The 13,894-nt window shown below is 35.3% G+C and overlaps 1 protein-coding gene across 8 annotated transcripts in view; it reads right to left on the reverse strand.

Moving 5' to 3' along the window:
• LOC108736912 (hemicentin-2) overlaps positions 1-13,894 on the reverse strand; it is a 465,590-nt gene that overhangs the window by 386,378 nt on the left and 65,318 nt on the right. For all 8 annotated transcript variants that reach the window (XM_025981202.1, XM_025981203.1, XM_025981199.1 and 5 more), the window contains one exon: positions 1,534-1,688. In XM_025981202.1, the coding sequence (XP_025836987.1) occupies positions 1,534-1,688 (155 nt within the window). The remainder of the gene's footprint in view (positions 1-1,533; positions 1,689-13,894) is intronic.

Raw genomic sequence — 13,894 nt, forward strand, 5'->3', positions numbered from 1 at the left:
AAGCCTCCAACAATCCGAAGCGGACGTCGAAAGACTTGTGCGGTTGGCTTATCCTAGTGTCCCTTGAGATTTTGCAGACCAGCTGTATACCTTAATGTTTATCGACGGAGTTCGAGTTGTCGAAATACAGCAAGCCCTGCACGTGTCTTGGCATAAAACTGCAAATGAAGCATTGTCGCAGCCAAACAAAAGTATCAAAAGGACATGTTAGAATCCGACAGGCTGGGTTGAATTTTGTTGACGACGGCTACATATTTCGTTTCGACCATTCGTAGTCGATACCGATGCGGGTATTGGTGGGGTCCTTTTCCAAGTTCAAGACGACAAAGAAAGAGTAATCGGGTATTTTAGCAAGACGCTGTCATAACCCGAGAAGAATTATTGTGTGACCCGACGAGAATTCACAAATATCTATATGGGCGCGAATTCCTGCTGAGAACTGACCACTCTTATCTTAAATGATTGCTGCGGTTCCGAAATCCTGAAGGACAAGTGGTCAGATGGTTACAGCGTCTACAGGAATACAATTTCAAAATTGAACATCGGCCAGGAAAGCACCATAGAAATGCCGACGCCATATCAAGACGACCATGACCACGGAATTGCAAATATTGTTCTTCTGTGGAACGAAAAGAAGGGTTAGAACTAGTTCCATGCCTACACACCACCGTAGAGATTGAGGAACAGCGTACCGATGACGATCTAGAACCCATCATAAAATGGAATGAGCCAACCTGGACGGAAGTAAGTCCTCTGAGCACTACGACGAATTGGGCTCAATGGAATTCCCTAGAACTAGATAATGGAGTCCTTAAAAGAATCTGGAAGAGTCCGGACGGGACCAAGAAGCAACTCCAGGTTGTGTTGCCCAAGAAAAAGACAAAAGAAGTGATAAAAGAGCTGCATGCTGGTATTGGAAGTGAACATTTTAGGGTGAAGAAGGCCTTAGAAAAACTATGTGAGTAAAAGATAAAGATCATATCATACATTACAATATGAATTAAAACGTGTATGTATATCAGTGGTGCAAAAACCACGCAAAATCTATATGAATTTGGTATCATTGGTAACATAGTTGGTTACTCAATTTTTATTGAATTGCTATCTACCAGTACTACTATGTACCGCATATACAATATCAGTGATGAAGGTCTGTATTTACTGAAATCATAATTGTACTATACGGATAAGTAAAGCAGGCCGATGACAAGATGTGTGATATAATTAGTCAACTGCTGTAAGTATCGGATGGTGTTGATTTGTCAACAAAATTAGTATCAAAAGTCGTACAACAGTGCTAATTTTTTATAGGATTCCACAGTAAGAGATTGTTTATAAGGTGTTTTTGTGATCTTGTTGCTTTCAGTTATAAATGTTTGTACCCATTCCTGTTATCAACTGTGTAAATAAACCAAGTTTAATGTCAGTCACGACATTGATCGACATTATTCGATAATTGTTCCAGCATCACAAGTGCAGACCCAGCAACTGTCGCTTAAAACTTAGCCACAAAATTTTATAATTGCAACTCACCCAGTGTCCGTAGCTTTACGACTTGCACAACATCGCAGTTTTCTCTCACATCTAGGTACGTGATTTCGCATTTATAGGTGGCTTCGTCATCTACTTCGACCGGCGAGATTCGCAGACTCGCCTCGGATTCGTTTTTCGTATTTTCTATCGTCATCCTGAAAAAAAAAAGAAAAATGAAACGAAACTCATTATTATAAAACTTAATAAACATGATCAAAGCAACGTAAGTGTGCGGTTCTAATATTTGCAGCAACACTCACTCCAAGAAATTAATGGTGGAGGCGCCAAGTTAAACGATTGAACGAACGCCAGCTGCAAGCTCTTGAATGCTGACTTCTTTTGCCAACAAGGCTGGAAATTAATGAAGCAATTATTTTTTAACGTGTTTCACATTTTCACAAACGAGCCGACGAATACGTTAGACGCGAAAACGGTCGGTTGGGCGGGCGCGATAAAAAATTGTGTGAGTGATTAGAATATCCAGGAAGTCGGAAACGTTCGATGTCAGGTTTGCATGTAATCAACGCAAAGAAAATAATGAAACGACGCTTAAAAACCTCACATTAAACTTCAATAATATCACCCTTCGAGCAATATTCATCATACGAAATTCAGGTGGATTTAAAAGAAGTTATTACGCAAATTACTCCATGAGAAATTGTCGGATTTGCGAATAGATTAAAGCGGTTTATAAATTGGCGAAAAAAAAACTGAACGTGACAACATTCGTCATTAAAATCCAACCCAGAAAGTTTTGATATCAATTTATCTTGTTCCGTTTCTAAGAAATATAAATGACAACTGTTATAAACCATTAAATTTAGATAATATTTTAAAAATTGATTTAACGATCATAATAGAATCAGTAGAATAAGAAAGAATGAGCCTTTTTTTTATTTACTATGCAATATTAGCTACTTAATACATAACGAATGACATAAAGAGTACTACGCATAGAAAAATAAGTATGTACGATGTAATTCAGAGGTTTGTCCCCATAAAACACTAAGGAATTTCCAGAAAGACCGATTTGTACGTGCTTAATGAGTTAAATTACCCTGAGGAATGTACAAAAAAAAATTAATTAATTAAATTCGGAATTTATAGTGAATTGGATATAGAAAAGAGTAAGGCTTGGAAATCCATGGTACAAGTCTTCACTAGTTTTCTAGAAAATTAAAAGCTAAAAATTATAAATTTTATAAAAGGTATGAATGAAACCATTGGCTGTAAAATGTCCCTCAAAATACGCATTTTGGCCTCACATTTAGACATTCTACCTCAAAATATATGAAATACGGAGGAATAAGAAACTCTATTATGGTCTAAATTATTGTTGGAGTTGATAAGAGAAGCTGTGGATCTGAAATTATGAAAGAAAAGGCACGCTAACTGTACATTTTCAAAGTTATTAAAATTTATTAATCTAAATAAAAGTAGGACACCTTCTTAGACATAAAGGTCTAGTCAGAGACATATTAGAGGCAGAAACGGGAGTTGGGAGGGGTAGAGGTAGACCTAGATTAGATTACTGATCGCAAATAGTTAAGGATGTGGGTTATTCTAGTTAAATGCGGAGATTAACTCAGGATAAAAATAGTGGAGGTGTGTGTCCAACCAGTCTTAGGACTGACGATCCTATGATGATGATGATAAAATCTTTTAATTGATATTCACGAAAACGTCGAGCTAACCAAGACTTTGGAGATATTAGTACCACTTTCTATTAATACTCTCACAAAATCAGTTTAACTTATTTCATGGGGTTAGAAAAGTTGGTAATTTGTTGATCAGTGGTGATTTGTGCTGCTATTTTCTCTGAGCATTAGACTTCTAGAATTAGCTTATTCTTAAAACGGTATCCACAATGCCGCTGTTTAGTCGAAATTCTTTGTTTTTTTCTAAGTTAATCAAATCCTTAATCTAACAAAGGACACCTACATAAGTGGACCTGACAAGAAAACAATGTATATCAGTGAAATTTGAAATGAATTAATTAGTTTTCCATACGGGTGTTATGAGGCAAACATGACGTTCCACACAAGGCAATTTGGCATGTCCAATAGTAAACCAAGTTACACCTCCCTAAAATACTAGTCGGGGAATGATACTCTAGTCATTGGAATATTCCATTAATTCGAACTATTCAAAATAATTAAAATTACTTAAACTGAAATATGTACGTTTAATTAAAATGAAGATTGAGTAATCAAACACAAATCCGAATTTTCATTTTGCTCAGTTCCTCAGAAACTATACTTCTTCTATAATTCTTATATTCCAATAATATCAACAACTTTCTCATTTAATACTGAAAGTTGAAAATGGAGAGTGTGGATAAAGAATAAGTAAACTAAAAGAAAGCATCTCCGTCTTTCCAATATTCATATGGTTATTAGCAATCATTATCATTAGCACTTCCGAACATCCAAGTGGTTTAAATTGTCAAATTTTAACATATTAGAACCAGTCCAACGTTGATAATGTCCACATTAGATATGTGCGAAACACATGTCTAATGTGAACAGGTTTTATGGTAACTTAGGGTGAGATTGATTCAAATTATTAATATCCCAACACCAAAATGCATGTAGGTATGTACATCTTAAGAGACAGCTACCTCTATGGTGAATTACAATTCATGTACAGTTTGCAACGAGTCTCATACATTGCTAATATGACATACCTAATTCTAGTGGTAATGAGTTTGTTTACGTGATTTACAAATAATTCCTTTAAATTTTAATCATTGATTAAATATCTATTAAAAAATCATAATGGCCGACATCAGTAACAATACAACAATTGAAAAAGAATAATGGCCGACAACTGCAACAATTAGAAAAAAATGATGGCTGACAACTGCAACAATTAGAAAAGAATGATGGCCGACACTACGTCATATTGAAGCAATAAGAATGGCCGAGGGCAGGGGGAAAAATAGTTTTTATAATAATAAAAGTAAAAACATTAGAGACTTAAACCTCCCTCATTCAGTGATGTTATTATGTAGATAAACTTTTAAATATACATTATGTATGATGCATATCATATAGTTACTATTATTATTCTTTTCAATTGCTTTTAAATTATGTAAAAGAATGGACTTGTGTGTGAACTTGCGAATACTTGATATCTAAATAAGCATTCATCCCATTTTTACGCCAAATACTTCTTTTGTAGTTAAAGAAATACGTATCATCCCTAAAGTAAAAGAAAAAAACCTTTACACTTGCATAGATTAGCGAGTAGATTCCTTTGTAGTTATTGCTGAACAGGACAAGAACGAGGTCCAGCTATTCGAAGCCGTAATTTTAACTAACGGCTTTAAAAGCATTCAGAAGTTCATAGTTTTTGGGATGAAAACGAGCTTAACATTGAGCTCAAGTTTATGGTAAAGTTTCGATGCTGAATCGCGGTCATTACCGGAACCTATTCCGTCCGAAATCTCAGATAAGCTCATCTATATCGTAAATGCTTCGCGATTAAAACTGACGCTGCACAAGCAGACGCAACTTAAAAGCATCGACAATATTGGAATTTTCATTACAACCATCATGCCTATGTTTCATCATACTGTTTTAGCGAGTTTCTACGTGTTTTCACATAGTTCTAATTATCTATTTATTTAGTTTATGTTTTTGTTTTTACATCTGCATGTTCACCTTCAACTGTTTTTGTTCAGTATTTGAACATATTACTCTCTTTAAACCTACTAAACCAATTTTGATGATTTAATCACTTATTTAATATTTATATACATCATCATCATAAAGTTGTCAGTCCTAAGACTGGTTGGACACGTACCTCCACACTTTCCTGTCCTGAGCTAAATTTCTCATTTCCCTAAAACTAGAACAAACTACATCCTTAACTATTTGCGAACAGTAATCTAATCTAGGTCTACCTCTACCCCTCCTAACTCCTGTTTCTGCCTCTAATATGTCTCTGACTAGACCTTCATGCCTGAGAACGTGTCCTACCAACCTATCTCGCCTATTTTTTATTGACTTGCATAGAGTCCTCTGTTCGCCTATTCTTTCTAATACCTCTTCATTTCTAATCTTTTCTACCCACGTTATCCTCATCATTCGCCTATAATACCACATTTCGAAAGCTTCTAACCTTTTCTTTTCCGCCACGCCCACTCTCCATGTTTCGCACCCCTACAGCGCCGCGCTCCAAGCATACACCTTTAACAACCTTTTTCGAATTTCTAAATTGACCATTCGCGAGCATAGAAGTGACTTCTTTTTGTTAAAGGCGACACGACCCTGCGTTATCCTCTGCTTTATATCCCTTCTTCTAATTTTTCGTCTCCTATCTTTATATTCGCTCTTTTCCTACTTTTTCTTCCCTTGCATACCAGTATTTTAGTTTTACTTTTATTTATTTTCATACAGTACTGATCTGTCAGTACCGCTTCCATTTTATTTAAAGCTATCTCTAGGTCCTCCTTGCTAGATGCTAATGCTGCTATATCATCTGCAAATCTAAGCATACTAATCTTTTGCCCCTATATATCTATCCCTACATATACATACTAGCTTTTATTCTCGGTTTCGCTCGCGATGTCCTAAATACTTGTCAAAGATCATCAACGACTACATAAAACTAGTCTATCCCTCGACCACAGCGTATATTTTCTGGATAATAGTACTACTCTATATCTTTTTATAATGTATCTACAAAATTTCATGATGATCAATTAAGAAGTTAAGGCGTGAAATCAACCATATAAAACTATTTTTTTTGTCCTCCAGTATTTTCTTCTCCACAAAAGGTACCTTATGTCCTTCTCTGTACAACTGATAATGTGTCTACAAAATTTTATGATTTTCGATTTAGTACTTAAGACGTGAAGTCGACCACTTAAAACTAATTTTTTTTATCCCTCGGAAACACTATACATTTCAAGATAAAGGAAACAAAATGTACCGGTGTCTACAAAATTTCATTGTGATCGATTGAGTAGTTAGTTAAAGCATGAAATCGGTCACATCCAACTATTTTTTCTATCCCTTGGGAACAAATTGTTTTCTGGTTAAAAGGTACAGTATGTAGTTTTCTGTACCCCCGATAATATGTGTACAAAACGTCATAATGATCGATTGAGTAGTTAAGGTGTGAAAAGACGACAAACAAGTGTCCTTCCGACAAATTAGTTAGGATTAGGCTAATCTTATATTACCTTTTGTTTTTTTTAACAAAAATGACGCCCGGCACCTCCGCCATATATTTCAATAATCCACTTACTAATAAGAATCACAGAAGTTTCAACAAATATTTTTGTTAAAAACGCGGTTATTGTTTGTTAATGAGCCTGTTCTGCTACATCCGTAAACAATTAAGATATTTCGTAGATGATTCCGTCGTTTCTTGATATTTCTCTCTCGGTATATGAATCTTTGATTGGAAATGTGTTTGAGATGACAAGACCGTCACTCAGTTTGATAAATATAACTGATTCTTGTCTTCTGATTATACGAGGTTTTGACGACAGGTATTTTTGAAAGTAAAAGGTATTTACTGACAAAAATTACACGACTTTTTCAGGAGTTTTTCCTCGTTTATTTTTAAAAGAACAACTTTTAATATAAATTAATCCTTTCCGAGTTATTCGCAATTGAAATTATTCTTTCATAGAAAAGTGTATGTTTTTGTTTTGTTTTTCACAAATATCGTAAGAACCGTGCGTTTTTAGAAAAAACTACTGAAGAAAAAATAAAGCTTTTTAAATAGCGAATCGATTATTTTTGAAGTGAGAGTAAAAGCTCAAGGTCATGAAACGACACGTTTTGCAACGTTTCGTCTTGCAAAGCGATAGGCCATGGGAGTAGAAAGGCGCGCACGCGCATGTCGGTATTATAATCAGCTGTTAGTGACCGGCATCTCAAATATTACAGTATAATGTATATTAACTATGCTATAGTGCTAAATTAATTTTTGGTTATATCTGTCCAGTTATATTACAGTAAGTGTAATGTAGTAAACATTTATTTAACAACAATTAATATTTATTTAAGAGTGAGTATTATTATGTATTAATTCTAATTCCTTACAGTTATTGATAGTTTATGGTTTCTTAAGAACTTGGAAAAATAAACGGAAGCGAAAAAGATTTGACCATTTTTTTGTTATTGAATTACATAAAAACGTATTAAAGTAATACTCCTTAGGTGGACTAAAGATAAAATGTGTTAGAAAACATAAATCCTGAAAATTCTCCCAAAAAAAATTAACAATAAAATCGATGACTTTACGGCAACAACTGAAAGTAAACGAAATTCATATATAGTTAGTCTAATTAAGGTACCTACTAGCAATGTATTCTAGGAGTTTGAACGCTATAGAATGTTTATTTTTGAAAATAACTTCGATTTACGTTAAACAGAAATATCGAAATTTCTGAAAAAAAAAATCGGTTGTCTGTAAAGTCGGTTTACTGACGATAGTTGAACGTGACAACGTCATAAGAAAATACTGATGGAATGGTTTCATTTTTCAAAAGAAAATTTTAATTTTATTTGTTTGATAGATATTTTGTATGGATATAGAGAAGGAGGTAAATGTAAATGTATTATTGTATAGCAGCTGTCCACAAGAACGCATCGCTCACTCATGTAGGAGAGAGACAGATGTCGAACGCTGCCGAACGCGGAGGCCGATTGTGCCTCTTTGCCGCTCGTTCCGCGCTCTCGCTTGCACTTTAAGCCTTAAATGGAACGCCTCAGAGCGAGGTAACGCCGCATGAGTCATGTTTTTCGTGCGTGCAGCCGGCTCCATCGAATTATAAGACGTTGTTACGTCAAAAAATCCTTTTTCCCACTAGCTAAAAAACAAGGATTGAAAATGTGTTTGAGATGACATAAGGACGTCACTCAGTTTGGTAAACATAACTTTGATTCGTATCTTCTGGTTATAAAAAATCTTTGACGACAGATATTTTTAAATGTAAAGAGTATTTATTGACAGAAACCACACGAGGTTTTATGAGTAGAACAGTCACGAGTCTGTTCTTCATTTATTTTTAAAGGAAAGGAACAATTTTTGTTAGAGTAACAGTCGTAGGAGTATCTACCTGCCATTACCAATTTGTATCTTCAATCTAAGTTCAAATAAAAGAAATTTATATAAAGCCACAGAGAATACGTGTCTTGGTGTGTTCACATTTTCCGCAAATACTATTGTAATGCAAAATTATCGTCTTTTGTTTGTTTTTATATTCGTGTAAAAACAGCCGTGGAGGATCCACTTCCACAGATTGACTAAAGCTGTCACGCATATTCCCTGGTTTAGGAATTTATTACAACAGCGATCCTATTTAAATAAAAAGAAATGCTTCCGTAGTCATACATTTACGTATATTTTGTTTGTTTCTCTGTCACGGGCAGAAGACGAATTGGGTCAGTTCACACTTTGCCCGTTCCTTTCTCGAAATCCCATAGACATATCGGTTACGATGCGCCAGCAGCGGCACCGTCGTCGTCTCCGTCCGGGATTCGGACCGAGAAAATGTCCCGGCATATCGCAATCTATTCGAGAACTTATCGAGAATAATGGGACGAATACAATCGATTCAGGCAAACTTAATTAAGTCTATGGTCGGACAATTATCTGTCTACTCTACTCTTTTGAATGGGGAAGTTCCGGAATCTTCGCACAAACCCTCCAATAAATCATTACAAGAGTGAAATAATGATAAAGGAATTTCTGGGCAATCGCAAGAAATGCCACATAAAACTGGAAATTACATGCATTTCCACGATCCACAAATACTCGTAGGTATACAAGAAATGAAACAGTAACTACTTTATCACCTTATCAAACAATAAAACACAAACAGAAATATATTCTTATATTTCAAATTTTGCTATTACTTCAGCAAATTTCTAAATCAATTCGAAAAAACTGATCGCTAAAAAGTACTTACTTATATAAAAAAATGTAATAAAAGAATGTAAGCACCTTTTTATTTGTATGCAGCTGTAATTACAATTGAAACTCAACAACCATTTACCTAATACTATTCTGGTAATGTATGCTTTAATGAAGCAAGTGAGAACACGTGAGATTAAACAAAAGAACACTCATTTATTGTTCTTGCAAACGGCTTTTTCTTCTGCATTATAAATATGGTAAAAATGTGTAGGAAAACATCAAAACGATAGTAAAACATATTTATCTATACAATATTGTAATTGTATTTTCTATTTTATTTTCAAGGGCCGGTCTAACATTATTCCCTTAAAACCTATTTACGCTTATGTGAAGACTACCCAATTCCCATAATTCCTAAACTGAGGTTGAAGAGATCGATCCACCCTACCTCCCGGTTTGCATTAGAATATAGGTCGGAGAAACTGCCCACTTACTTCACTAATCGCTGACGTGGGCCCCATACTGTAAACAATTACTAATGTATCTCCATCCAAACTTTGCCACCCTTTTTCAACACTGTAGAGACCTAATTTCAAAAAGTCCGTCCTTGGTTCTCCCCTAGAGTACCTACTTACTCGAAGAATATTTTTCCCAAATTTCAAATCTATAAGTCCACCGATTTAAGCTGTGTAATATCTATCAGTTAATTAGTTTTATACCTTTTTTACCTCCTAAAATGAACCTCCATAATGCACCCGTGGATCCTAGAACACTCAAGGAAGATTATCTCTTCAAAATTTCTAGTTCTACCAGTTTAGGCTATGCACTCCTTTCGGCCCCTCGGATTTGAAAATGTCTCTCCTTAGTATCAACGTCATTAGAGTAGGTACTCAAGGAATATTTCCTCTAACTTTAAAATCTCTAGGTCCACCGATTTAGACTGAGCGTTTATTGTCCAGTCAGTTAGTTTAATACCTCTTTTCAGCCCTTGAAAGATGAAATCAAAAACTTCCGCTTCAGTGGACCCGTAAACACTCAAAGAATATTCTCTGCGAATTTGAATTCTTTACATGCGTATAGGCAACACATAGCGACAAAGATGACCAGGTTTCTAGACGGCATATACCGGATATTCTAGAATATGACCAGCTTCTGTAAGTAGTTGTCGCGAGATCGAGTGGGAATCAGTAGTAGCACGAGCTCGATGCGATATAAAGCGGTGAAGTGAAAAAGTATTTACATAGTGGTCATTTGATAACTAATTAATAACAAAAGTGTTAATTAAACAGCAAGTAGTTAAATAAAAGTAATAATAGCATCAGAAGGTGTTTAAATACGTGACAGTATTTTGTATCAATTTTGGAGAAGAAAAAAGGAAGTGACACATTAGTTGAAACGTGTTAAGAATACGACGATAACTGAAAGTGTAAAATCATTTTCAGTAAGTTATAAGAGACCGTTGTTAATGCAACATATCCGAACCAAACGAAATGGTTTCCTTTTAATTTAATACGTTACTTTTCAACAAGAAATGTAGTTCCGTTGTTTTGTACAAATCGATAAAGAAAAATCGAATGGACGAAGAAAATAAGCAGTTGTCATCTCACTATCGGGAAAGAGCCGAACGTCGTAGAACCGAAAACGGGAAATAAAAGGAAAGCGCTGTACACAACAGCCACACGATAATGACTGCATTCTATACGAAATGGCAACTTTATTTTAAAGTGGATTCGAAACAAACCGAATCGACTACCCGTTGTTTTCGTACATCAACTGGATACCGAATTAGATTTAAAAATCGATACTGTTGATGCAAGGGGTAAATGCTTAAGCTAAATTCGACATCCGAATTTTATGTCCTGAAACGGAATGACAAAATCTGGTTGAGTTATTGTTAGTGGGTTCATTGAATATAAACAGTTGTAATCCATAAACTGTGGAAAGGTTAAGATGTTAAGACGGGACCATTGTCTCGAAAACTTTTAAAACTTGATAGATACAATTTAAATATACTGGCGCAAAAACTTTTTGTCATACATGACTTTTAATAATTCCCCAATATAGTGTCAACCCTACCACTCACACATAATGATTCTGGAACATTCCGAAATGTTCGCAATCCCCCCGCTCAAGTTCATTCTAGAACATTCTACTTCAGAACAATCCCAGATATTCGAGAAACTTTCTATTTAGAACAACTCTAGAAGCATTTAGGAACATTCCACTACATTCTCAGTTATTCTAAACGAATGTAGGGTGACCGATACTCGTGCGTTATAGGAGATTCCAAAAATTTTTAATTAACATTGCTTGACATGTGTGAAAACTTCTGATTGGAACATTCCAGAATATTCTTAATTCTCCCGATCAAATTCACTATAGATCAGTCTAGCTCAAAATAATTCTGGGAAAACTGTGGAAGTGTTCAAGAGTATTCCAGTACATTCTCACTTATTCTAAGCGTATGTAGGGTGACCGATAGTGGTGCATTATAGCAGATTCCAAACATTTTTTATTGACATTGGTTGACATATATGAAAACTTCTGATTGGAACATTCCAGAATGTTCTCGATTTTCCCGGTCAAATTCACTATAAATCAGTCTAGCTCAGAATAATTCTAGGAAAACTGTGGATGTATTCAAGAACATTCCAGTACATTCTCGCTTATTCTAAACAAATATAGGGTGACCGATAGTCGTGCATTATAGCAGATTCCAAAAATTTTTTATTGACATAGGTTGACATGTGTGAAAACTTCTGATTGGAACATTCCAGAATATTCTCAATTTTTCCGGTCAAATTCGCTATAGATCAGTCTAGCTCAGAATAATTCTGGGAAAACTGTGGAAGTGTTCAAGGGCATTACAGTACATTCTCACTTATTTTAAACAAATGTAGGGTGACCTATAGTCGTTCATTATAGCAGATTCCAAACATTTTTTATTAACATTGGTTGACATGTATGAAAATTCCCTAACATAATGTCAACCCCATCCTTCGCACTTAATGATTCTGGAGCATTCCAAAATGTTCTCAATCCTCCCGATCAAGTTCACTACAGATTATTCCAGCTCAGAATAGTTCTGGAAATTTAAGAACACTCCAGCTGAGGACAACTGTGGAAGCATTCAAGAACATTCTAGTACAATCTCACTTACTCTAGTTTGTTGGTCGGTAATCGATTTGTAAACCGACACACCCACCAAACTGGACTAATTTTGCACATTATAGGAGATTACGACATTTCTTCGAAGGCTTTAGTCGAAATTTGAAAATATCCCAAGCAGACCATTTGCAACCCCCGTATCTTCCTCACCCTTACAGCTATCGACACGCAACAACTATGGTGCACAATGGCAAATTTGAGGCTATCCTACCACACACAAACACTCTTCATCTGTGATGTTTAGTTTTGGCTACAAAGTGAAATATAGGCTTACAAACACACATCCATTTTTATATGTGTATAAATACCATATACATACATGTACATGTGGATTTTCAGCTTTTTTATCTTCCCCCCTCCTGCTTACAAATTCTGCTTATTGTTACCAGTTACTACTGAAAATATCAACGAGATGTTTATTTATATTTGAAGACTTTAACGCTTATTTTCGACTCGCACTACTATTCATGATTGAACAAAACTTTTGGCAGGTACTGTATGAAAAAGTATGTTTAATGAACATGAGTCGAGAGTATAATGAGCTTTTTTTCCCTACCTACGATTTTGCCAGCGCGCATCCAAGACATTGGAAAGGGGCACATCGCTACAGAAAGTAAATGAAGTATACCTCAGTAATGCATCGGAACAGCCCTGCCAGACGTAGATCGCAATATCGTTCTTCAATATAGTTCTCATCAAGACGCTTAAGGAAGTTTTATCGCAATACCTGTTGAGGAAGAGTATAAGACACTGTACCAATTAATCCATATAGCTTTATTTATTATTAAGAGCTCGTTCAATTTCTTTTTATAAGGAAGGAAGAAACGAAATATCCACTTTTACGATTTCGGTAGATAAGTAGTGCGTCCTAACAAACTGTGAAAAATGCCCTCATAAAGAATACTACCCTTTTCGTTGAAAGTAATATGTTAAACAGAAACACAATAGAATCGTTCACCAACTGAACAAAGCGTGCATCTTTTGTTTCCATGTCTGCGGTAAAGCCAGGATATAAAGTGAAATAGACACAGAGTGACACAGTTATTATATTCGTTTCTTAGTTCATCCGTTTACAGTATGACATTTAGTAAAACGGTCCATTAAGTACGATAAAATATGTAGAAGGCTTTAAAATTACTGGTAATGCCATAAAACGGAAAATCGAACTACCGCATACAATACAAATTGACCAGAATTATCCTCTCTAATCTACAGGGATCTAGATGGTTGTACATACAATATTTCGTAGAATGGAAGCCTTTTTGTATTTGCATACAAATCCCGATATTTATTGGTAGGTATACCTAACGAT

The sequence above is a fragment of the Agrilus planipennis genome, unplaced genomic scaffold, assembly GCF_000699045.2.
Source record: "Agrilus planipennis isolate EAB-ADULT unplaced genomic scaffold, Apla_2.0 scaffold9, whole genome shotgun sequence".
Taxonomy (NCBI): Eukaryota; Metazoa; Arthropoda; class Insecta; order Coleoptera; family Buprestidae; genus Agrilus; species Agrilus planipennis.